Raw genomic sequence first — 22,806 nt, 5'->3', positions numbered from 1 at the left:
TTCCCACACTGCAAACACATGCAGATTTGTAGGTTAATTGGCTTGGTAGAATTGCAAATTTCCCTTAGTGTGTGTAGGATGGTGTTAGTGCACGGGGATCGTTGGTCTGCACGGATTCGGTGGGCCACAGGACCTGTTTCTGCTCTATCTGTATCTCTAAACTAAAACTAGCTAATTAGATACATAATTGGCTTGATGGGAGGAAGCAGAGGGTGATGGTTGAAACTTGCTTTTTGGACTGGATGTCTATGACTAATGCTGTGCGTCAGGGATTGATGCTGGGCCCACTGCTATTTGACATCTATCTCAACGATTTGGTTGAGAAAGTACAAGACACGTTTAGTAAGTTTGCAGATGATACTAAAATAGGGGGTATGGCAGACAGTGAAGATGGTTATCAAGAATTACAGAAAGATCTTGACCAGCTGGTAAATGGTCGAAGGAGAGGCAAATGGAGTTTAATTCTGATAAGTGCAAGGTATTGGCACTTTGGGAAGTCAAACCATGGTAGGACATTTGCAGTGAACCGTAGGGTCATGGGGAGTTTTGTAGAACAGTGGGAAGTGGAAGTCCTCCTCATTCCTCCTCCCTTTAGTGGAGAGATTGCGCAGGTTAGGACTGAGGAGTGAACTCATGGAGGTATATAAAATCACGAGGAGAATAGACACAGGGTGAACACACACAGTCTCTTTCCCAGGTTTGGGGCATCAAGACTAAATGAAATGAGTTTAAGGGTACATGCGAAAGATTTAATAAGAACCTGCGGTGTAACTTTAGACAATAGACAATAGACAATAGGTGCAGGAGGAGGCCATTCGGCCCTTCGACCCAGCACCGCCATTCAATGTGATCATGGCTGATCATTCTCAATCAGTACCCCGTTCCTGCCTTCTCCCCATACCCCCTGACTCCGCTATCCTTAAGAGCTCTATCCAGCTCTCTCTTGAATGCATTCAGAGAATTGGCCTCCACTGCCTTCTGAGGCAGAGAATTCCACAGATTCACAACTCTCTGACTGAAAAGGTTTTTCCTCATCTCAGTTCTAAATGGCCTACCCCTTATTCTTAAACTGTGGCCCCTTGTTCTGGACTCCCCCAACATTGGGAACATGTTTCCTGCCTCTAACGTGTCCAACCCCTTAATAACTTTTTCACACATTTGGTGGTTCATGCATGAAATGACGTGCTAGAGCAAGTAGCTAAGGCAGGTGCAAACGTTGGACTGTGTGAAAGTGATTTTGTGTTAGATAAAATAGACCGAAATGAGAAGGTAGTCCATTATGGAAAGTACTAAGGAAGAACTGCATATCATGAATCTACTTTAAAGCTGCCAACGGCTTGCCTATGCTTTTTGAATGAATCATTACTTATCTTTACTTATTTGTAAGGGCATTATCAGGTAGACTGCCAACCCCTGTAATATATAAGTGCGAGGTATTGCATTTTGGGAAGAAAACCAGGGCAGGACCTTCGTGGTGAATGGCAAGGTTCTGGGGAGTGTTTTCAAGCTGAAAGATCCAGGAATAAAAATACATAGTTCTCTGAAAATGGTGTTGCAGCTAGATAGGGTGGCGAAGAAGAGTACCTTCACACTAGTCTTCATCAGTCAGAGAACGGAGTACTGTGTGACTCCATGACATTTGGACTGAGTTAATTATAATTCAGCTGGGAGTGAAGGAACACAATATTCAAAGTGGTTTGATTAAATCCTTATGTTGGTACTTTGGGGTTCCAGGTAATGATAATTTCCCACAGAACAAAAGTGCCAATTTTTATCAGCATAAGTCTCTGCTCGACTATGATTTAATGTTTGAAAGAGAAAATCAAATTAATTTAAGCCCTGGCCATAACATTATCCCTTTCCTTGGCTTTGCCTCAAGTTCCAAGCGATGACTTTTTCCGAGCCTTAGCTCCCATCTGTTGTGGAGGCTTATCTGGAAAATCGCAGGTGCCATGGCCATTTGGATGCTTCGAGTTATCTGAGCATATGATTCCTCTTGAACACGAAAGTTAAAACACCACTTGTTTCAATAACAGAGATGCAATGACACAGGGCCTTTATTGGCCATCACAGCAAGGTAACTAAATAAGGTATCAAGGGGAGGTAACCAAAAGCTTTCTCAATGTCTTTGGTCATGGAATTGAACTCTGACTTGATGTTTGGTGTTACAAGTGATTTGTAAATCTTTAGTATGTGTAGGAAAATAACTGCAGATACTGGTTCAAATTGAAGGCAGACACAAAATGCTGGAGTAACTCAGCGGGTCAGGCAGCGTCTCTGGAGAGAAGGAATGGGTGATGTTTCGGGTCAAGACCCTTCTTCAGACTGATCGTTAGCGTGATTGCACCATCTGCCGCTGTCAAAGGCTGTGTTGGATGCTAATACTCAACAGATGCATGCGGGATAGACAGATTGTGATACTAATTCTTGTGCAATACTGATGTATTGCCAATGCTGCCAAATATGGCTGTGGCAATCTGGCTCACTGATGCTGCGTGTTCAATATGCACCATCTGCAGATCGTGAATCAGGAGGACCTGTGGGATGACATGGAAACGGGAAGGGGGGTTTTAGCTGCAAACATATTGAGCATTCTCTGCATCACTGCTGGCCATGGCTTAATGGTGATTCTTCAATAATGGTCACTATTTGTCCTTGAGTGTTTGATGAGCCATTGGGCACTGTTGATCTCTGGCTGTTGTCGCAGTTTTAGGGAGAAAGAGTAAACTGTGTTGGTGCAATGTTATGCGTTTGGCTGGAGTGCCGACAATGCCGCAAAGCTGGAAGTGTACGCTGATTGACTTCGGAGGAACTCAGCAGGTCAGACAACATCTGGGGAAGAGAGGGAGAGATGAAGGTTCGGGTCAGAAGCCTTCTTCAGACTGAGGGGACATAGCTGGTGAGGGAGGGATAAGGGCTGGCAAGTGATAGGTGGATCCAGATGAGGAGGGGTTGAATGGCAGATGTTTTGGGTGGGAGAGCAGAAGGGTGGAGATACTAACCAGGGCTGGGGAGGTGTTAATTGGAGAAATCCAAGGGGTGCAAATGGTGGAATCTGAGTTAAATCCCACATTAGACGTTATGAATGTTATGTCCCAGCCTGTTATTTGTGTGAGTGAGGGGGATGTATTGGATGGAGCCAGCATTGAGTGAAGATTAGAGTGCAGCAGTGGAAGATGGTGCGTGCTGATGTGGTCACTGACGTTGACTAAATGCGTGAGGTAATTGAATGTGATTCTCTTTTACATTCTGGCATCTGGATTCTGTTGCGTGTTCTCAATTGTTGTTGTGAGACTCCAGCTTGGATGGCTTCTCGCTCCCTTTGGGTAAACTTTCTCCTCTTCTTTACTTTGTCTTCCAGAATCGTGTCAAAATCAGGGCAGCTGCTCTCAGTAGATTTTCCCCATCAGATGCCAAGGTCTTTTGAACACCTCCTACCACCAGTTACTGCCACAAAGCAGCCCCTTTAAGAAACCTAGGAGATGCTTTAATCAATGCTTGAATTGCCGCTGGCCAGATAATGAATTCACGGGAATTACACTGTAGCTGTGTGCACCTTGCAGCAAATCTAGTGCTGCAGGTTAATTGAGTGCTGCAATCCCTCGGTCTGTTTTCCAATGCCACCCGGTTTAGTTCCTCAAGTGGTATAGTGGAGGAGAGGAAAGAAACCAGGCAGAAAAGATTATGCAAGGAATTCAAGTGATGTGTTGTGCAGGTGACTGCTATGTAAATCACAGCTCGGTTACAGCAAAGGTGGAGGAATTCAGAATCTTAGAAACATAGAAACATAGAAAATAGGTGCAGGAGTAGGCCATTCGGCCCTTCGAGCCAGCACCGCCATTCAATATGATCATGGCTGATCATCCAACTCAGAAGGGTCGTGGTCCTGGGAATGGTCACAACGATGGAGAGAATCAACAATGCAGAGATATTTAAAACATGGAGAAAGCAGCATTTCCTGGCTGTGCACTGGTCATTCAATGTGTGCAGGAGCAGTGAACAAGTTGATCAAATTGTCCCATCCTCACCATATTAACTCTCCAGCTTTGCCGACTGAAAGCCATTAGAAATATTGAGTGATCAGATGTAATGTTAATTTTTTATAATCTTTGATCAATATTTTACATTTGGTTTTCACAGACAAGAAATTGAAGTTACAATATTATTATAGACAATAGACAATAGACAATAGGTGCAGGAGGAGGCCATTTGGCCCTTCGAGCCAGCACCGCCATTCAATGTGATCATGGCTGATCATTCTCAATCAGTACCCCGTTCCTGCCTTCTCCCCATACCCCCTGACTCCGCTATCCTTAAGAGCTCTATCTAGCTCTCTCTCAAATGCATTCAGAGAATTGGCCTCCACTGCCTTCTGAGGCAGAGAATTCCACAGATTCACAACTCTCTGACTGAAAAAGTTTTTCCTCATCTCCGTTCTAAATGGCCCACCCCTTATTCTTAAACTGTGGCCCCTTGTTCTGGACTCCCCCAACAGTGGGAACATGTTTCCTGCCTCTAACGTGTCCAACCCCTTAATAATCTTATACGTTTCGATAAGAACCCCTCTCATCCTTCTAAATTCCAGTGTATACAAGCCTATTAACAGAACTCAGTTGATAAAAATCAACAAAAACTCAAGTAAACATAGCAATTGATATTGTTAAAAAATGGTGTATTCATGCTATTAAATTATACTTTCACTTGCGATGAAATTCCAGTGACAATGCCTCAATCAAAAAACAACAACAATATTTTTTCCAAATAAAACTAATACAAAATGACGTGTTCACAAATAAATTATTCCACCTAACAAATTGTGATTAGAGTTGAAAACAACTCATAAATTTGCCTCAAGAAATCTTAGTTTTAACAATGTGGATTTTTGTCTAACAAAAAAATTAAATGCCAGTAAATTTGACATTTTGGGATATGATTGCCATTGTTTTTAAGTTGCTAGAACAGTAGTTAGTGGGCTGGACAATTAATTTGAAGCTGGAAGTTTGAATCCCACTATAGATTAAGTTCATGTAATTAAACAAACTTGAGTTTAGTTTAGAGATACAGCACGGAAACAGGCCCTTCGGCCCACCGAGTCTGCACTGACCAGCGATCCCCACACACCAACAACATCCTCACACACTCGGGACAATTTACACCAAGGACAAGCCAATTAACCTACAAACCTGTACATCATTGGAGAGTGGGAGGAAACCGGAGATTTTGGGGAAAACCCACGCAGGTCACGGGGAGAACGTACAAACTCGTGCAGCGTGCAGGGCGTGCAGTGTAGTTTACTAGGTTAATTCCCGGAATGGCGGGACTGTCGTATGTTGAAAGACTGGAGCGACTAGGCTTGTATACACTGGAATTTAGAAGGATGAGAGGAGATCTTATCGAAACATATAAGATTATTAAGGGGTTGGACACGTTAGAGGCAGGAAACATGTTACCAATGTTGGGGGAGTCCAGAACAAGGGGCCACAGTTTAAGAATAAGGGGTAGGCCATTTAGAACTGAGATGAGGAAAAACCTTTTCAGTCAGAGAGTTGTGAATCTGTGAAATTCTCTGCCTCAGAAGGCAGTGGAGGCCAATTCTCTGAATGCTTTCAAGAGAGAGCTAGATAGAGCTCTTAAGGATAGCGGAGTCAGGGGGTATGGGGAGAAGGCAGGAACGGGGTACTGATTGAGAATGATCAGCCATGATCACATTGAATGGCGGTGTTGGCTCGAAGGGCCGAATGGCCTCCTCCTGCACCTATCGTCTATTGTCTATTGTCTATAACTCCGTACAGACAGCACCCGTAGTCGGGATCGAACCCGGGTCTCTGGCGCTGTGTGACAGTACTGCACTACTGTGGCCGCCCAAATCTGGGCTCAAAACTAGTGTCAGTATTACTGACAATAATACTATTTCTTCCATATGACCCCAGAGCCACTAATTGGTGAACTCTTAATTGCTTCCATAATTCAAGGACAATTAGATATGGACAGTGCCCTTGCATTACCAGTGAAGCCCTTGTAGTGTGAATGAATAAATATAAATTACATGATTCATTGTAGGAAGAAAATGTTAAATAATAAACATATCCATTTTTCTACCTTTTTAATTTTGATTGTTATTTTGATTATGTTCTTTCCAGCAAAATTAAGAATCTTTTGCTTACTTAAAACTACATTCAGTTTTACTTTTTTTAACCTATTTTCAATTCAAACAAAACACTGAAAAATAAGAACATTTACGAAAAGAAAATTCTAACCGAAATAAAGGCAATGGAAACGAAATTGGCACCAAGAATTTACAGCATAACATTATTTGTCAAAAACAGCTTGAACTGTTTATCAATATTAATCCAGTATTAACATACTCAATTAATACTGGATGAATACTAGCCCTCCAGCTCAACTTGTCCATGCCGACCAAGGTGCCTTCCTGAACTTGTTCATGTTCATAAGTCAGAAGAGCAGGATTAGGCCATTTGGCCCATTGAGTCTACTCCGCCATTCAATCATGGTTGATCTATCTTTTCCTCTTTAATACATTCACTTGCCTTCGCCATATATTTGTCCCATGTTCCTCCAGATCTTTCCTATCCATGAAGCTGTGCATATGTCTCAAACGTTGTAATTGTACCCACCTCTGGCATTTCTTCTGACCGCTCATTCTATAGACCCAGCATCTTTATATGGAACAATACGTGCCCATCAGATCCTCTTTAAATCCTTCTCTTTGTACCTTCGACCCCTGCCCTCTAGTTTAGATTCCCCAACCCTGGGAAAACGACCGTGACCGCTCACTTTGGCTGTGCGATTCCTGATTTTGTAACCTCTACATGGTCAACTCTCAGCCTCTTTCACTCCAGGACAAACAGTCCCAGCTTATCCCGACTCTCCTTATCAACAACCCCTTTGGTCCGAGCAACGTTCTTGTGAACCTTTTCTGCACTTTCGCTAGCTTAATCCCGACAATGGCACGGCCAATTGAACGTTATCGTTATCGTTATCGAAACGTATGAGATTATTAAGGGGTTGGACACGTTAGAGGCAGGAAACATGTTCCAAATGTTGGGGGAGTCCAGAACAAGGGGCCACAGTTTAAGAATAAGGGGTAGGCCATTTAGAACTGAGATGAGGAAAAACTTTTTCAGTCCGAGAATCTGTGGAATTCTCTGCCTCAGAAGGCAGTGGAGGCCAATTCTCTGAATGCATTCAAGAGAGAGCTAGATAGAGCTCTTAAGGATAGTGGAGTCAGGGGGTATGGGGAGAAGGCAGGAACGGGGTACTGATTGAGAATGATCAGCCATGATCACATTGAATGATGGTGCTGGCTCGAAGGGCCGAATGGCCTCCTCCTGCACCTATTGTCTATTGTCTATTGTCTAACAGCACACAATATTTCATGGTGTCTGGGCCCAGGCAATTTCTTCCTCTGCTTCTTACAAAATCCAAACATACATTTTGTCAGCCCCCAGGGATTTATCCATCTTTTATGTGTCTCAGGTCTGCCAACACCAACTCTTTTGTAATTTCTATATGTTTCAGGATATTACTGTTCTCTTCCCCAGCTTTCTAGCTTCCATGATATTCTCCACAGTAAACACAGATGAGATGTATGTATTTAAGACCTTGCCTCTCTGCTGCGGCTTCAAGCACAGATGAGCAGGTTGATCCTCAGAGAGACCCGTCTTCACCCTAGTTACTCTTTTGCTCTAAATATACTTGCAGTATCTCTTAAGATTCTTCTTCGCTTATCCACCGAAGCTATCTCATGTCTCAATTTTTCCCTCCTGATTTCCTTCTTAATTGTGTGTTAATGTTCTCATCATTCAGCCTAGAGCGTGTCTCTGATGGTGCAGAACAAATGACCCAATTCATGGATATCTGATGGGACCCGAGTTACAAATGATTCAAAAGACGTTGTGATTTAAAGTTAGTCATGCCTTTTACTTCAAGATGAATACTGAGTCTCCTGTACTGGAAGATCTCAATACCACTTCACTGAAAGCCCAGATGTTTGATAGGGCACAACAAAAATGGAGTTCTCTATCTCTGGAAGGGAAGCTTATTTATTTCTGTCTGATCTCAAAACCCAGGAACCTCATGGGCTTTGCTGTTGTGAAATGAGCAGGTGTGTGTGTTTTTTCCTGCACCTATTTCTCTTTATAATGGGATTTTGAATCCACACTTTTTAATTAGAAATGTAAGGTTGAAGTCAGTATTTTACCTATAGGTGTTCCAACGCCATATCCCTTGGAGTCAATGAGGCCTCCGATTTGCGTCAGGTTGCAGTTTCTCTGGGTGACATATTCAATAGTGGTTGACTCCATCAGAAGGGCGTAGTCAGTGGTGAGAACTCGCTGAATTCCCTCATCATTGTTCTTCAGTAAAGCAGTTTGCTTTCGACTGTTCATGAACGCCCACATTTTCTCATAGGTTGAGATTTTTGATTTCTGTAAAATGTAAAGTAGTGTTTATTTGCCTCAGCCTTTGGGGAACCTTCGTTTGTTTTTCCGACACAGTTGGAATCACCCCAAGGCTCCAACCACAGCCCCAAGTGCAGCATCAGATTATTGTGATCCACTTTCTTTACATTCAATCACCGATTCTTTCAGACTTGGACTTCTTTGAAAAGGTTTAATCGTGAATATTGGTGATTGCTTCCTTATTTTTCTTCTCGATCAATATATATGTTTATTTTATTTTGGGCATTAAATTTCGTTTGACATTTATCTAGCAAATCAATCAGCTTCTGATGTTTTTTCTTTGCATTTTCGAGTGGTTTTATTGATCACCTGGAATAACAGCATCAGTGGGTCAGAGGAAGGCTGACAATCCCAGTCATTTGCAGCAGACAAATGCTTCTTGTGCATCCCCGTGAAAACGCACGGGTTTATAACAGCTCCATTACCAAGAACGGGAAATTTAAGAGCAAGTCCTTTAATCCTGTTCTGCTACTCAGTAAGATTATGGTTGTCCTCTTCCTCAAACATTTATATTCCCACCACTCATCGATTTCACAAAGTCCAAAATTCTTTTATTTTCTGCATAAAATATATTGACAACTGGTCATTCGTGGCACTGGGCGAGAGAATTGGAGGGATTCACAACTGTGTTAAATTTCCCATCTTCCCTGACCATCCAGTGAAGTATTTTAAATGTTACCAGACCAAGTGGACCTGCTGGGCCCAAACCTCTCCTGCATTGGTGCAGCACCCTCTCCTCCCCCTCTCTCCCCTCCCCTCTCCCTCCCCACCACTCTCCCCTCTCCCCCTCCCTCCCCCTCCCCCTCCCCTCTCTCCTCTCCCCTTCCCCTCCCCCTCCCCTCCCTCCCTCCACCCCTCTACCCCCTTCCCCTCCCCCTCCCCTCCCCTTCCCCCCCAGTCCATCCCCTTCAACCCCCCTTATCCCCCCTCCTACCCCCTCCCTCCACCCCTCTCACTCCCCCATTCCCCTCCCCTACCCTCTCTTACCCCCCTCCCCCACTCCATCCCCCTCCCTCCCTCCTTCCTCCCTCCCTCCCTCTCTCCCTCCCTCCTCCCTCCCTCCCTCCCTCCTCCCTCCCTCCCCGCATAGGAGATAGACTTAAACTTTAAAATGTGAATAACTTTAAAAATATAACACTGATTTCAATGAAACTTCTTCCATTAGCACCAAAGGGATGACGGTGAGCAAGGTGGGCCTAAGATTGTCGTGCTATCATGCACCGTTTTGGCTGTAGTTCAGGAACAAACAAACAAACAAACGAGAGTTTTAGTCCATAGATTCTATTGTTAAAAGAAAATGTTATTTTATTGAAACATGATTTTGAGTGCAGACCCATCTTCCTTAATTCTTCCATGTTCAAGAATCGATCAAGAGAACCTGTGATGCACCAATTCCAGATAATTATGAAAGCGGCACGGTGGCGCAGCGGTAGAGTTGCTGCCTTACAGCGCTTACAGCACCAGAGACCCGGGTTCGATCCCGACCACGGGTGCTGTCTGTATGGAGTTTGTACGTTCTCCCCGTGACCTGCGTGGGTTTTCTCCGAGATCTTCGGTTTCCTCCCACACTCCAAAGACGTGCAGGTTTGTAGGTTAATTGGCTTGGTGTAAATGTGAAAATTGTCCCTAGTGGGTGTAGGATAGTGTTAATGTGCGGGGATCGCTGGTCGGCGCGGAATCGGTGGGCCGAAGGGCCTGTTTCCACGCTGTAAGGGAAATGCGTTCAGTTGCAGTAAAACCTTTAAAATATTCAGGGCAAAATGGCACTTCTGAAGTTCAGTCACTGTGGTAAGATACCAGCAGCCAATATGGGTACACCTGTCCCCATACCTCCTCCCTTACCTCCATCTAGGGATGCCAGTACTGTTTGCTAATGAGATAGAGGTTCATGTGTACCTCCTCTAACTTCATCTACTGCACCGGGAGCTCCCAGAGTGGCCTCCTTTACGCCAGCGAGATCAGGCATAAACGCTACGCCCTTTTCACTGAACACTTGTGCTCGGTCCACCAAGGCCAACTGGGTCTCCCGGCTACTAACCATGTTAACTCCCCTTCCTGTTGCTATGCTGACCTTTCTGTCCTGGGCCTCCTCCATTGCCAGGGTGAGGCCAGACGCAAACTGGAGAAATGTCACCTCATGTTCTACTTGAGCAGATTACAACCCAACGGTATGAACATTGAATTCTCCAATCTTAGGTAACCACTAACAATCCACCATTCCCCTCCCCCCCCCTCCCTCCCTTCCTCTGTCAAAGGAAGGGCTGCCGACCCAAAACATCGACTGGATTCTCTTTCCACAGATGTTTCTGGCTGACTGGCAGAGTTCCACCAAAATGTCTATATTTGTTTCAGACTCCAGTGTTCTGCAACTGTATTTATCTGCCAACCTCAGCATTGAATATAGTCAGCAGCTAGACGCCAGCATCTCTCTCAGACTGGAGAATAGAAAAGATTTACAACATTGTCAATCTATCCACAGCTCCAAATGCTCTGTGGGGTCTGACAGGAGCGGCCGCTGGACACACTACGCCCAGGTGTGGAAAGATCTAATGCCTTCTCAAATGGACAAACCATTATCTTGATACTGCCTCCCAGTTCTAGACTCTTCAGCCAAAGGGAACTGCTTTCAGCATCTGTCGGAACGATCCATTCTCGGAGTCCTGGACATCTCAATGAGATCACTTTGCATTCTTCAAAATTCCGATGGGTTTTGACCGCTGTTATTCAACCTTTCTTCTTCAGACCACTCCACCATTGCATCTTGGCAGCGGCCATTTTGAAAGGGTTTTGCGGTCGAAGGGCTGCACTACTTGGCTCAAAAGTGCAGGCTCTGATGAGGGCAAGAGGGCGAGTAGTGATCAGGTAAGGTTAGTTTCCTTCACTTAGTGGAATGGACTGGGGATAGCAGGCACGAGGCCGGGGCAGTGGGACATCAGGAGCATTTCTAATGTCCCGGGAGATTATCCCCGAGGATGGTGCTTCCAGCTGCAGCTCCTGTCTGACTGCACACAGCAGTTGGAGTTGTGCATAGACTCGCTATTTGACCAACGGTATTTGGAAAATGTGGCCGATATAGACACAAAAAGCTGGAGTAACTCAGCAGGTCAGGCAGCATCTCTGGAGAAAATAGTCCTGTTCCTTTTCTCCAGAGATGCTGCCTGACCGGCTGAGTAACTCCAGCTTTGTGTGTCTATCTTCGGTTCAAGCCAGCATCGGCAGTTCCTTCCTACACAAATGTGGTTGAACGAGTTAGTCATGCAGCAGGTACAGGGAAAAGGAGATGAGCAGAAAGGGCAGTGGGTGCAGGTGGGAAGTACAGATGTTCCCTGTGGTAATTCACCTCTTAATCATGCGTATTGTTTTGAATCTTTTAAGTGGGTAGGGATGTCCTTTGAGGAACGTGGCAGCAACAGCCAAGTTTATGGCACTAGCCAGCTCTAATGCACAGCAGGGGAGTGGAAAGTCCAGGCAATACATTATTGTCACATGCATCTAGGGTACCTAGGTACAGTCACATGCTTCGCTTTGCATACAACCTAGGTAGTACACAAGTGGCCTCGTGTTGGCACCGACAAGGTTACAAAAGTAATTTGGCATTTGGCAAATGGGATGAGAGGAGTCTCTTTGAGATTATGTAGGAGAGAACTCAAGAAATTAGGAGGAAGCAAAGGGGCAATGATATTTCCTTGGAAAGTAAGACTGAGGAGAATCCCAAGACATTAATGAAGCATATCAGGAGCTAGAGAGTAACAAGAGGAAGAGTGGGTCCCTCCATGGACCAAGGTAATGATCTATGTATAGAACCAGGCAATGTGGACAAGATGCTAGATGAATACTTCTCATTTGCAATCACCATGGAGAAGGGTGTGAAAGATACTGAGTTCTGAAGGGAGGTAAATGTATAATCTGGAGCAGGTGTTAGATGTCACTAGACCAAGTGGACACGTTGGGCCCAAACCTCTCCTGCATTGGTGCAGCACCCTCCCCTCCCCTCCCCTCTTTCCTCAACCCCCCCCCTCCCCTCTCCCTTCTCCCCCACTCCTCCCTTCCCCCCTCCCTCCCTCCTCCCCTCCCCATCCCCTCCTTTTAAACTTAAAAATGTGGGCCAAACCTCTCCTGCATTGGTGCAGCACCCTCTCCTCCCCCTCTCTCCCCCCTCCTCCCCCCCTCCTCCCTCCCGCCCCCTCCCCCCTTCCCTCCACCTTGTCTCCCCCTCCCCTCCAACTCCCCGCCCCCTCCCCCTCTTGGGTGGTGAAGAAGGCTATGGCATGCTTGCTTTTAGAGGGTGGGGCGTAAAATATACAAGTAGGGGCATTATGTTGCACCTTCATGGAACAAAGTACTGTGTGCAGTGCTGGTCACCACGTTATAGGAAGAACATAGTTTCATGATGTTGCCTGGACTGTGGAACATCATTCGTGGAGAGAGATTCTGTAAACTGGGTTGTTTTCCCTGGAGCGAAGGAGGTTGAGGGGTGACGATGAATGGATATAAAATGATGAAAGTCTGAGATTATGGTCGATACTCAGCATCCATGAGAAAAGTTTCAAAACCAGGAAGCCTAAAGGTTTAAGATAAGAGGAAGGAGTTTTACCAGGGATTTGTGTGGGTTTTTTTTTCCCACAGAGTTATTTGGAATTTGCTGCTGGAGGAGGGAGTGGAGTCAGATACAATCATTATGGTTAAGACATTTTTAGACACACATTTGATCAGGCAAAGGAAGATTTGGACCTAATGCAGGCAAGTGGGAATAGTGCAGATGGGCAAAAAGATCAGCATGTACATGTTGGGCTGAAAGGCCCCTCCCTGTGCTGTACAACTCCATTATTTTAGGACCTCACCCTAGAGAGCAATCTACAATGGAAATAAATATTTCTTTGTGTACAATGGGCAAAACAATCACGTCACAAGTGATGGCAACTGGTGGAATCTGGAGCGATAAATAAACTGCTGGAGGAACTCGAGCGGGTGAAGCAATATCTGTCTGTGCAGGCAAAGGGAGGAGCGATGTTTTGGGTCAAAACCCTGCATCAGGACTGAGAGTGTAGAGGGAAGATAGCCAGCATGAAGAGGTAAGAAGGAGGGTTAAAACAGGGCCTGGTAGGTGGAAACAGAAGAGTGAAGCCACATGGGACCCGTGAGGGGTGGGGGGAGTGGGGGGGTGGGGGGGGGGGTGATAAATAGAAACAGGTAAGGAAATTAAAGGAGACACAAGAGCCTGCAGGTGCTGGATTCTTCAGCAAAAGCAAATTGCTGGAGGAACTCAGCATGTGAAGCAGCGTCTATGGAGGGAAATGGAGATAACATTTTGGGTCGGGACCCTTCTTCAAAACTCAAGTTGTCTTCATATGAAGAAAGACTGGATAGACTCGGCTTGTACTCGCTGGAATTTAGAAGACTGAGGGGGGATCTTATAGAAACTTACAAAATTCTTAAGGGGTTGGACAGGCTAGATGCAGGAAGATTGTTCCCGATGTTGGGGAAGTCCAGAACAGGGGGTCACAGTTTAAGGATAAGGGGGAAGTCTTTTAGGACTGAGATGGGAAAGTTTTTTTTTTTTTTTTCACACAGAGAGTGGTGAATCTGTGGAATTCTCTGCCACAGAAGGTAGTTGAGGCCAGTTCATTGGCTATATTTAAGAGGGAGTTAGATGTGGCCCTTGTGGCTAAAGGGATCAGGGGGTATGGAGAGAAGGCAGGTACAGGCTACTGAGTTGGATGATCAGCCATGATCATATTGAATGGCGGTGCTGGCTTGAATGGCGGTGCCCATTACCCTCCACAGATGTTGCCTGGCCCATTCAGTTCCTCCAGCAGTTTGATGCTCAGGGAGATAATGAAGAGGATGCAGAGACAGCCAGGCAGAGGAAGGGGAGGGTGAAAGATGATGTGAAACCAGATAGGGAGGGATAATGGGCAGGTAGAGCCGGATGTAAACTGGGTTGTTTTCCCTGGAGCGAAGGAGGCTGAGGGGTGAGGATAGGAAATGGAAAAGATGGATAATGGGAGAGAGAATGGAGGTGGACCGGTAGGAATGGGCAAGGAACACAAGGGGTATGGTTCACCTAAAACTGCAATAGTGCGCTATGCTAAATCAGAACAACAATCCAAAAGTCTTACTGTTGGTTGCTGATTTTGTGTTTGAAGACAGTAGGAATTATAAAAATTAGTTTCTGCAGTTGTGGAGTTAAGTTGTATTCTATCTTCAGAATGCAGCAACTGAGCAAAATAGTAAATGATTGAGTTTTGCCGAATTCATTTGAATATCCTCCCACTGAGCACATTGGACTTTACCTGAGGAACTGTTGCTCCACAATTGTGCTCAGTTCTGGGCACCATGTTATAGGAAATATGTTGTCAAGCTGGAAAGGGTACAGAGGAGATTTTCAAGGATGTTACTGGAGCTAGAGGGTCTGAGCTTTAGGGAGAGGTTAAGTATGCTGGGACTCTATTCCTTGGAGCGCAGGAAGATGAGGGGTGATCTTGCAGAAATGTAGAAAATCATGAGAGGAATAGATCGGGTAGATGCACAGAGTAAGTGAATCGAGGACCAGAGGACATGGGTTTAAGTTGAAGGGGAAAAGATTTAATAGGAATCTGAGGGGTAACTTTTTCAAACAAAGGGTGGTGGGTGTATGGAACAAGCTGCCAGAGGAGTTAGTTGAGGCTGGGACTATCCCGACATTTAAGAAACAGTTAGGCAGGTACATGGATAGGACAGGTTTGGAGGGATATTGACCAAACCCTGGCAGGTGGGTCTAGTGTAGCTGGGACATGTTGGCCGGTGTGGGAAAGTTGGGCCAATGGGCCTGTTTCCACACTGTATCACTCTATGCCTCTACGCTGAGAACTATATTCTGCACTCTGTATGTTCTCCATTGTTCTATCTATTGCATTGAGTTTTAACTGATTGTATCTATGTATAGTATGTCTGATCTGTTTGGGTAGCATGTAAAACAAAGCTTTTCACTGTAGCTCGGTACATGTGATAATAATAAACCTAAACATTTCACCTGAATCTGACATACTTTAACTATCTCAAGCGTTTTCTGGTACAGTAAATGTCCATGCAGTCCAATTTTGTTTCATAAGATAATCCTGACAGAAATATCTTCTCAATCAATTGGGAGCATGTTCATCACAAAAACACTGCAATGCTGCTTAAAGACTGGCTTGTCACCATACTTTCAAAGACAAGTTGAACAGAGTCCTCCCTACAGCATTATCATATATATACAGCCGGAAACAGGCCTTTTCGGCCCTCCAAGTCCGTGCCGCCCAGTGATCCCCGTACATTAACACTATCCTACACCCACTAGGGACAATTTTTACATTTTACCCAGCCAATTAACCTACAAACCTGTACGTCTTTGGAGTGTGGGAGGAAACCGAAGATCTCGGAGAAAACCCACGCAGGTCACGGGGAGAACGTACAAACTCCTTACAGTGCAGCACCCGTAGTCAGGATCGAACCTGAGTCTCCGGCGCTGCATTCGCTGTAAAGCGGCAACTCTACCGCTGCGCTACCGTGCCGCCCTCCAAGTCCGTGCCATTGATATCCCATGAGATGATAGAAAAAAAGCTTCTCTCTCTCTCACTAGAAAGGAATAAATTGCCTTCAACAGTTCCATCTGGACAATCTCTATTCCTGTTCACCTGAAACATTAGTCTGATTTGCTTTTTACTTCCAATTTCTAACTTTTGCCCCCCATCTTCCCATCTCTCCCCAAAAAAACTTGCCCACAATCAACAACTTTCTCTGATCAACAGTACGAACCCTGTTCATGTTACTGAAGACTTAAGAGAAGCCATCAACATGCGCTCATTATCTAACTTCTTCAAATAAGGGAAGATGTTGCTTTAGATTTCGGATCCCGTTGTATGGTTCTTCGTAATGACAAATACGTCTGCCTTTGAGTGACCAGAACTGTATTACACCTGGTGCTGAATTTAAAGAACATCCTTGTTTATATTCCATCCCTTTCTTAATTCAATCTTCGATATTATTTGTTTCTTTAAAACCGTACCTTTTCTCAGATCACCCTATTTGCCGCTTTGTTCCACTGACCATAAAGTTCCTTTTTTTATGCTTTCCTATATCCAGTTACATCTGTCACCTAGCTGGGTGTTGCAACAGGCAAAAGCTCAGAAACATACACGACTCTTTAGTTCATCAAAGAAACTGATTGCCTTTTGCTGCAGTCTGATAGGATATATATGAGGTTAGTCTAGGCCTTTAACGTTGGTTGCCCACAATTTCAAAAGTAATGGAGCAAAGGGCCAACAGAAATTCAAATATATTCTAACTCAGACAATCAGCGAGCAACAAGCTATAGAAATAACCCCCATCGATATTGTACTTTCATTACAGAAACTAACACCAGGTTGTTTAAGAGATAGGGTGACACACAATGGAAGAAAAGGAGAGAAGGTAAACTAAGAAATGGGCAAGTAGAAACAATAAGAATAACCAGTTGTAAAACAATCTCCAGATGATTAATCAGATTTGGCCGGAGATAATACTGAGAGAGATTTAGATGGTCAGAAGAGACACAAAAACGCAAATGGGTTTATGAAGGCAAGCCGAGAATAAAGGTAGTATAGCACCTCATATTTCGCCTGGGCAGCTTCTTCCCAGATCTCCCTCTATCTTCCTGTCTCCACCTATATCCTTCCTTTGTCCCGCCCCCCTGACATCAGTCTGAAGAAGGGTCTCGACCCGAAACGTCACCCATTCCTTCTCTCCTGAGATGCTGCCTGACCTGCTGAGTTACTCAAGCATTTTGTGAATAAATACCGAGAATAAAGGAGTTTCTAGCTTTTCTACTGTTGATGGCATGAGGGGAGATGCAATGCATAAATGACTAAAGTGAAGATACAGAATGTAGTGCTGGAGGAGGCTGCAGCCATGGGTTGAATGAAGATATCAGTGAAATTATTTTGCTGAAGCACTCTCATGCTGTTCAATATGGATGTGTGCAAAGGACGATAAGGAAGTGGGGCAGAAAAGTGGCTGAGACTTGAAGTTGTTTAAGTACATAGAAGCCAGTTGGAGTGGAGAGTTTGCAATTTAGACCAATCAATATTGTGAAGCAGATAGAAGGGAATATTACTGAAGTATTGAAATAGATAGACGCAAGTTTTGTAACATCTGAGGGTGTCGGGGAGGAAAAGAAGGATCGAAGTAGAATATAAGATGGAAGATGTGGTAATAATAACCAAAAGATTCTGTTACACTACAACACTCAAAGTCCCATTAGAACTTGCAACAAAAAAACAGCAAGATAAATTCTCCTTTGTTTTGCTTGAGGCTTTGAACACAAATATCACAATTCAGATTTCCCGTCCACTGTTCCAACTTACAATAATGAATCAAAGCCTCAAACAAAGGCTATGCATTCATTGAGTTGACACCATTTAGTTTCTCTCAGAGCACAGAACATTTCGAGAGCAGACATTGCAATTTTGGAAGAACATGTTGTCTTGGTACTTTAGAATCAGTGACACGTTTTGTTAATTACTGCAATATTATATATATGATTGGTACCTATTTATACGTAATTGAGCACTACATTTAGGTTTGCTAATGTGTGATACCTTTGCCTGTGATTTGAGATAAATTATTCTGGTTTAATATCACCCCAAGAGCTTTCACAAAATATGCTTTGAAACGATTAGAGTTTATTCGGGTAATCATGTCTTAACTACAGGTGCAGAGAAAACTTTATATTAAGTCTACTTTGCAGGGACCGACAACTTCTAAGGTATAGCCAATGCATGTAGATGAATTAACTGGCCTTGTGGAATGTGTACTAGGATTCTGAGCAAAGATACTTGATTAGTGTAGTTTGTATGGGACAGCTTTAAGAACTGTTTTTTTTACATCTTGCAACTCTGGGTGCTGTCTGTACGGAGTTTGTACGTTCTCCCCGTGACCTGCGTGGGTTTTCTCCGAGATCTTCGGTTTCCTCCCACACTCCAAAGACGTACAGGTGTGTAGGTTAATTGGCTGGGCAAATGCAAAAATTGTCCCTATTGTCCCTAGTGGGTGTAGGATAGTGTTAGTGTGCGGGGATCGCTGGGCGGCACGGACCCGGTGGGCCGAAGGGCCTGTTTCTGCGCTGTATCTCTAAAAAATCTATTGCTCAGCCCTCCTGTCTCAAGATGGTAATACTGAGCTTCCTTACATTGCCAGTCTTGCTGGCACAGGTACCTCTACTGTGTTGTTGGATGGGGAGTTACAGGACATAGGCCTACCTTTCATGATGGAGCAGCGGTTTACTGCCCTGTGAGGATGGTGTGTCATTTGGAGGGGAATCTGCAGATGGATATATTCTCTGCCTCTACTGCCCTTAACCTCCTTCATGACCGAGATTGCAGATCTGGAACGGGCAGTTTTAGTGGCCTGGAGAGCAACCGCAGTGTAGTTTGCAAATGTCCTCCACCATGCATACTGCAGTGATGGTGGAAATCAAACGCAGGCTCGGCGATCGTTTCGCTCAACACTTTCGCTCGGTCCGCGTTAACCAACCTGATCTCCCGGTGGCTGAGCACTTCAACTCCCCCTCCCACTCCCAGTCTGACTTTTCTGTCATGGGCCTCCTCCAGTGCCATAGTGAGGCCTACCGGAAATTGGAGGAACAGCACCTCATATTTCGCTTGGGCAGCTTACAGCCCAGCGGTGTTAACATTGACTTTTCCAACTTTAGATAGTTCCTCTGTCCCTCTCTTCCCCTCCCCCTTCCCAGTTCTCCCTCGATCTTCCTGTCTCCACCCATATCTTTCCTTTGTCCCGCCCCCCTGACATCAGTCTGAAGAGGGTCTCGACCCGAAACGTCACCCATTCCTTTTCTCCTGAGATGCTGCCTGACCTGCTGAGTTACTCCAGCATTTTGTGGAAATCAATGTTTAGGGTGGTTGGCGGGTTATTAATCAAGTGGGCTGCTTAGTTCTAGATGGTGCCAAGTTTCAATAGACAATAAACAATAGACAATAGGTGCAGGAGTAGGCCATTCGGCCCTTCGAGCCAGCACCGCCATTCAATGTGGTCATGGCTGATCATTCTCAATCAGTACCCCGTTCCTGCCTTCTCCCCATACCCCCTGACTCCGCTATCCTTAAGAGCTCTATCTAGCTCTCTCTTGAATGTATTCAGAGAATTGGCCTCCACTGCCCTCTGAGGCAGAGAATTCCACAGATTCACAACTCTCTGACTAAAAAAGTTTTTCCTCATCTCTGTTCTAAATGGCCTACCCCTTATTCTTAAACTGTGGTCCCTGGTTCTGAACCTTAAACTGAGTTCATATGAGTTGTTATCATTTCATTCATCCAGGCAAGTGGAGATTATTGTATCACTCTTCTGATGCCTGTCTTGTTCATTGTGTACAGACCCTACAGTATCAGGAGGCGGGTTTTCTGCCAGAGGGTACCCAGCCTCTGACCTGTGCTTGCAGCTGCAGTACGTATCTGGAGCGTCCAGCTGAATGTTTGGTCAATGGTGATGTTGGTGTTTGGGGATTTAGCAATGGTGGTGCCATTGAATGTTAAGAATAAGTGCTTAGGCTCTCTGTTGTTGGTATTGCTCAGTACCTGGAACTGATGCAACATCAATATTACAGCGCCTAACAACCAATGCCTGAATGCTGCCACGGTCTTACTGCATGACAGTACGGGCTGCTTCATTTGCTGAGGAGTTGCAAATGGAATTGAAAGTTGTGCACTCGTCAGTGAAGATCTCCACCTCTGACCTGGTAATGGGAGGATGCTCATGGATGAAGCAGCTGAAGATGGTCGGACATCGGCATGAGGGACCATGGCAGCGATGTGTTCTGGCGCATTTACAAAAGGTGCCTTCGTCCCACATGCAGTCAAATACAGCCTTGATGTCAAGGACAGTCACTCCCATCTCATCACAGATACAGGAATGATCTTTGCTGGAGGCACAATCGTGTCATTAAAGACATCTCGACGCTGATTAATGGTAAAGGTGACACCACACTGAGAGAGTCATTAAATCAGCACTGTGACACCATTATAAAGTGCCAACCAGAAAGACAGCAGCCACTTGAACTTTGCTCACCTGGATAAGAACATCCATAAATATTCCAAAAGAGCAAATTTGATATCCATATTTAGTAGAACACACAGTGCGGGGAGTGACAGCTGGACAAGTGGGGCATGTCAATGCTGTGCAAGGACCCCAGCAGCGCCCAGGCTAGCTGCTGCTTCTTTCTTTGTTGTCTATTAAATACAATGTGAAGATCAGCATTTGATGTTTTAAGCAATGGTTTTAAATGGTCCACAAGTACTTCCACCCGTGGTTTCTGAATATATCTGTGTCGTGGGCATGGAATTCATCGAGCCGGACTTTCTATAAAATGGACGGAAAATCTTGGAGTAGCAATGGTCCTGACCCTGGAAGGTCGACACAAAATGCTGGAGTAACTCAGCGGGACAGGCAGCATCTCTGGAGAGAAGGAATGTGTGACGTTTCGGGTCGAGACCCTTCTTCAGACTGATCAGCCTCGACCTGGAGCTCTCCTACATGAATTCTAGGACTGATATTCTGTGCCTGGAGTAAGATTTTTTTTCATATTCTAATATCTATATACTAAAACTCTCGTTTGTTATCTTGTTTGTGACTGAACTTCAGCCAAAATGGTACACGATAGCGCGACAATTTTAGGCCCACCTTACTCACCATTGTCACAATAGACAATAGACAATAGGTGCGGGGGTAGGCCATTCGGCCCTTCGAGCCAGCACTGCCATTCAATGTGATCATGGCTGATCATTCTCAATCAGTACCCCGTTCCTGCCTTCTCCCCATACCCCCTGACTCCGCTATCCTTAAGAGCTCTATCTAGCTCTCTCTTGAATGTATTCAGAGAATTGGCCTCCACTGCCCTCTGAGGCAGAGAATTCCACAGATTCACAACTCTCTGACTGAAAAAGTTTTTCCTCATCTCTGTTCTAAATGGCCTACCCCTTATTCTTAAACTTTGGCCCCTGGTTCTGGACTCCCCCAACATTGGGAACATGTTTCCTGCCTCTAACGTGTCCAACCCCTTAATAATCTTATACGTTTTGATAAGATCCCCTCTCATCCTTCGATGTATCACTTTAGTGATAATGCAAGTCGTTTTATTGAAATCGGTGTTATATTTTAAAAGTTATTCACATTTTTAAGTTTAAAAGGAGGGGAGGGGGAGGGGAGGAGGGAGGGAGGGGGGGAGGGGGGAATGGGGGAGAAGGGAGAGGGAGGGGGGGTTGAGGAGAGAGGGGTAGGAGAGGGTGCTGCACCAATGCAGGAGAGGTTTGGGCCCAACGGGTCCACTTGGTCTAGTTGAAATTAAAAATGGAAATGTATCCTAAATTTACAGCCCATGCATTATCAATGATTAACAATTATTTTATAGACATTCTTTGTCTGTTATTTTACGGATCAAATAAGCAATTCACAATAGACACGTAGTTCGATGGTTTAACTGTAAAGAATGGATTATTATACAAATATTCAAAAAGTGTCCTTGCTCCGAATCATTCTATTCACCATATCGGTGATCTGAAACAGGTTTAGAATATTTAAAATAAGCTATCACCACCACAACCCATCAGATTATCAGTCAGGGCAACAACTGAATTAAACAGCAAACCAAAGAGCCAATGACAGGAAAATTGAAGTTCCTTTTCTTTATAAGTGTTTAATCAACACAAACACCTAGGCAACCTCCTGAGGCCATGGTTCCCATTTAACATCAAACCCCTGATGGAGAATCAACTGAAAATCTAATTTAAAATGTTTCAGATGTGCATTTGAATCTGTACAATATAGTTTTCATGATCACAGAAGGCTGTATTGGTAAACATTACAAGAAAAAACAATGTCCTACCTTAAAAAAGGTGATTGTGGATCCATCTCTGACAGCACCATATTCTATTTTGGTTTGCTTTGCCAAGTCGTCAGCAGAGTCTATGGGAGAATCCATTCTTTCCACAGTCAGAAAGGCAGCCAGGTTGGCAGTATACGAAGAGATGATGATTAATGTAAAAAACCACCAGATTCCACCCACTATTCTAGTAGAGAGGGCTTTGGGCATCAATTCTGATCCTGTCACAACAGTAGCAATAAGGACATATCATTAGGTTTGTGGATTGAAGGCTGATGGACAATCAAAGACTGAACAGAGAAAAGGAACGCAGGGCTTATGTAAAACATGATGGGCCAGACAGCACAGAACACAATCAGATGAGCCACTCAAAATACAGACACGATCAATATTGTCACCTTGTCACTGAAGACAATTCAACACAGGCTGGTGGTTCAG

At 44.6% G+C, this 22,806-nt stretch overlaps 1 protein-coding gene across 4 annotated transcripts in view; it reads right to left on the bottom strand.

Moving 5' to 3' along the window:
* grik1a (glutamate receptor, ionotropic, kainate 1a) overlaps positions 1–22,806 on the bottom strand; it is a 329,820-nt gene that overhangs the window by 30,271 nt on the left and 276,743 nt on the right. For all 4 annotated transcript variants that reach the window (XM_078408895.1, XM_078408897.1, XM_078408898.1 and 1 more), the window contains 2 exons: positions 22,372–22,589; positions 8,222–8,447 (listed from right to left, as the gene is read on the bottom strand). In XM_078408895.1, the coding sequence (XP_078265021.1) occupies positions 8,222–8,447; positions 22,372–22,589 (444 nt within the window). The remainder of the gene's footprint in view (positions 1–8,221; positions 8,448–22,371; positions 22,590–22,806) is intronic.

This window comes from Rhinoraja longicauda, chromosome 12 (assembly GCF_053455715.1).
Source record: "Rhinoraja longicauda isolate Sanriku21f chromosome 12, sRhiLon1.1, whole genome shotgun sequence".
NCBI lineage: Eukaryota > Metazoa > Chordata > Chondrichthyes > Rajiformes > Arhynchobatidae > Rhinoraja > Rhinoraja longicauda.
Note: the sequence above shows the minus strand (reverse complement) of the source record. Positions and strands in the feature narration are given on the sequence as shown.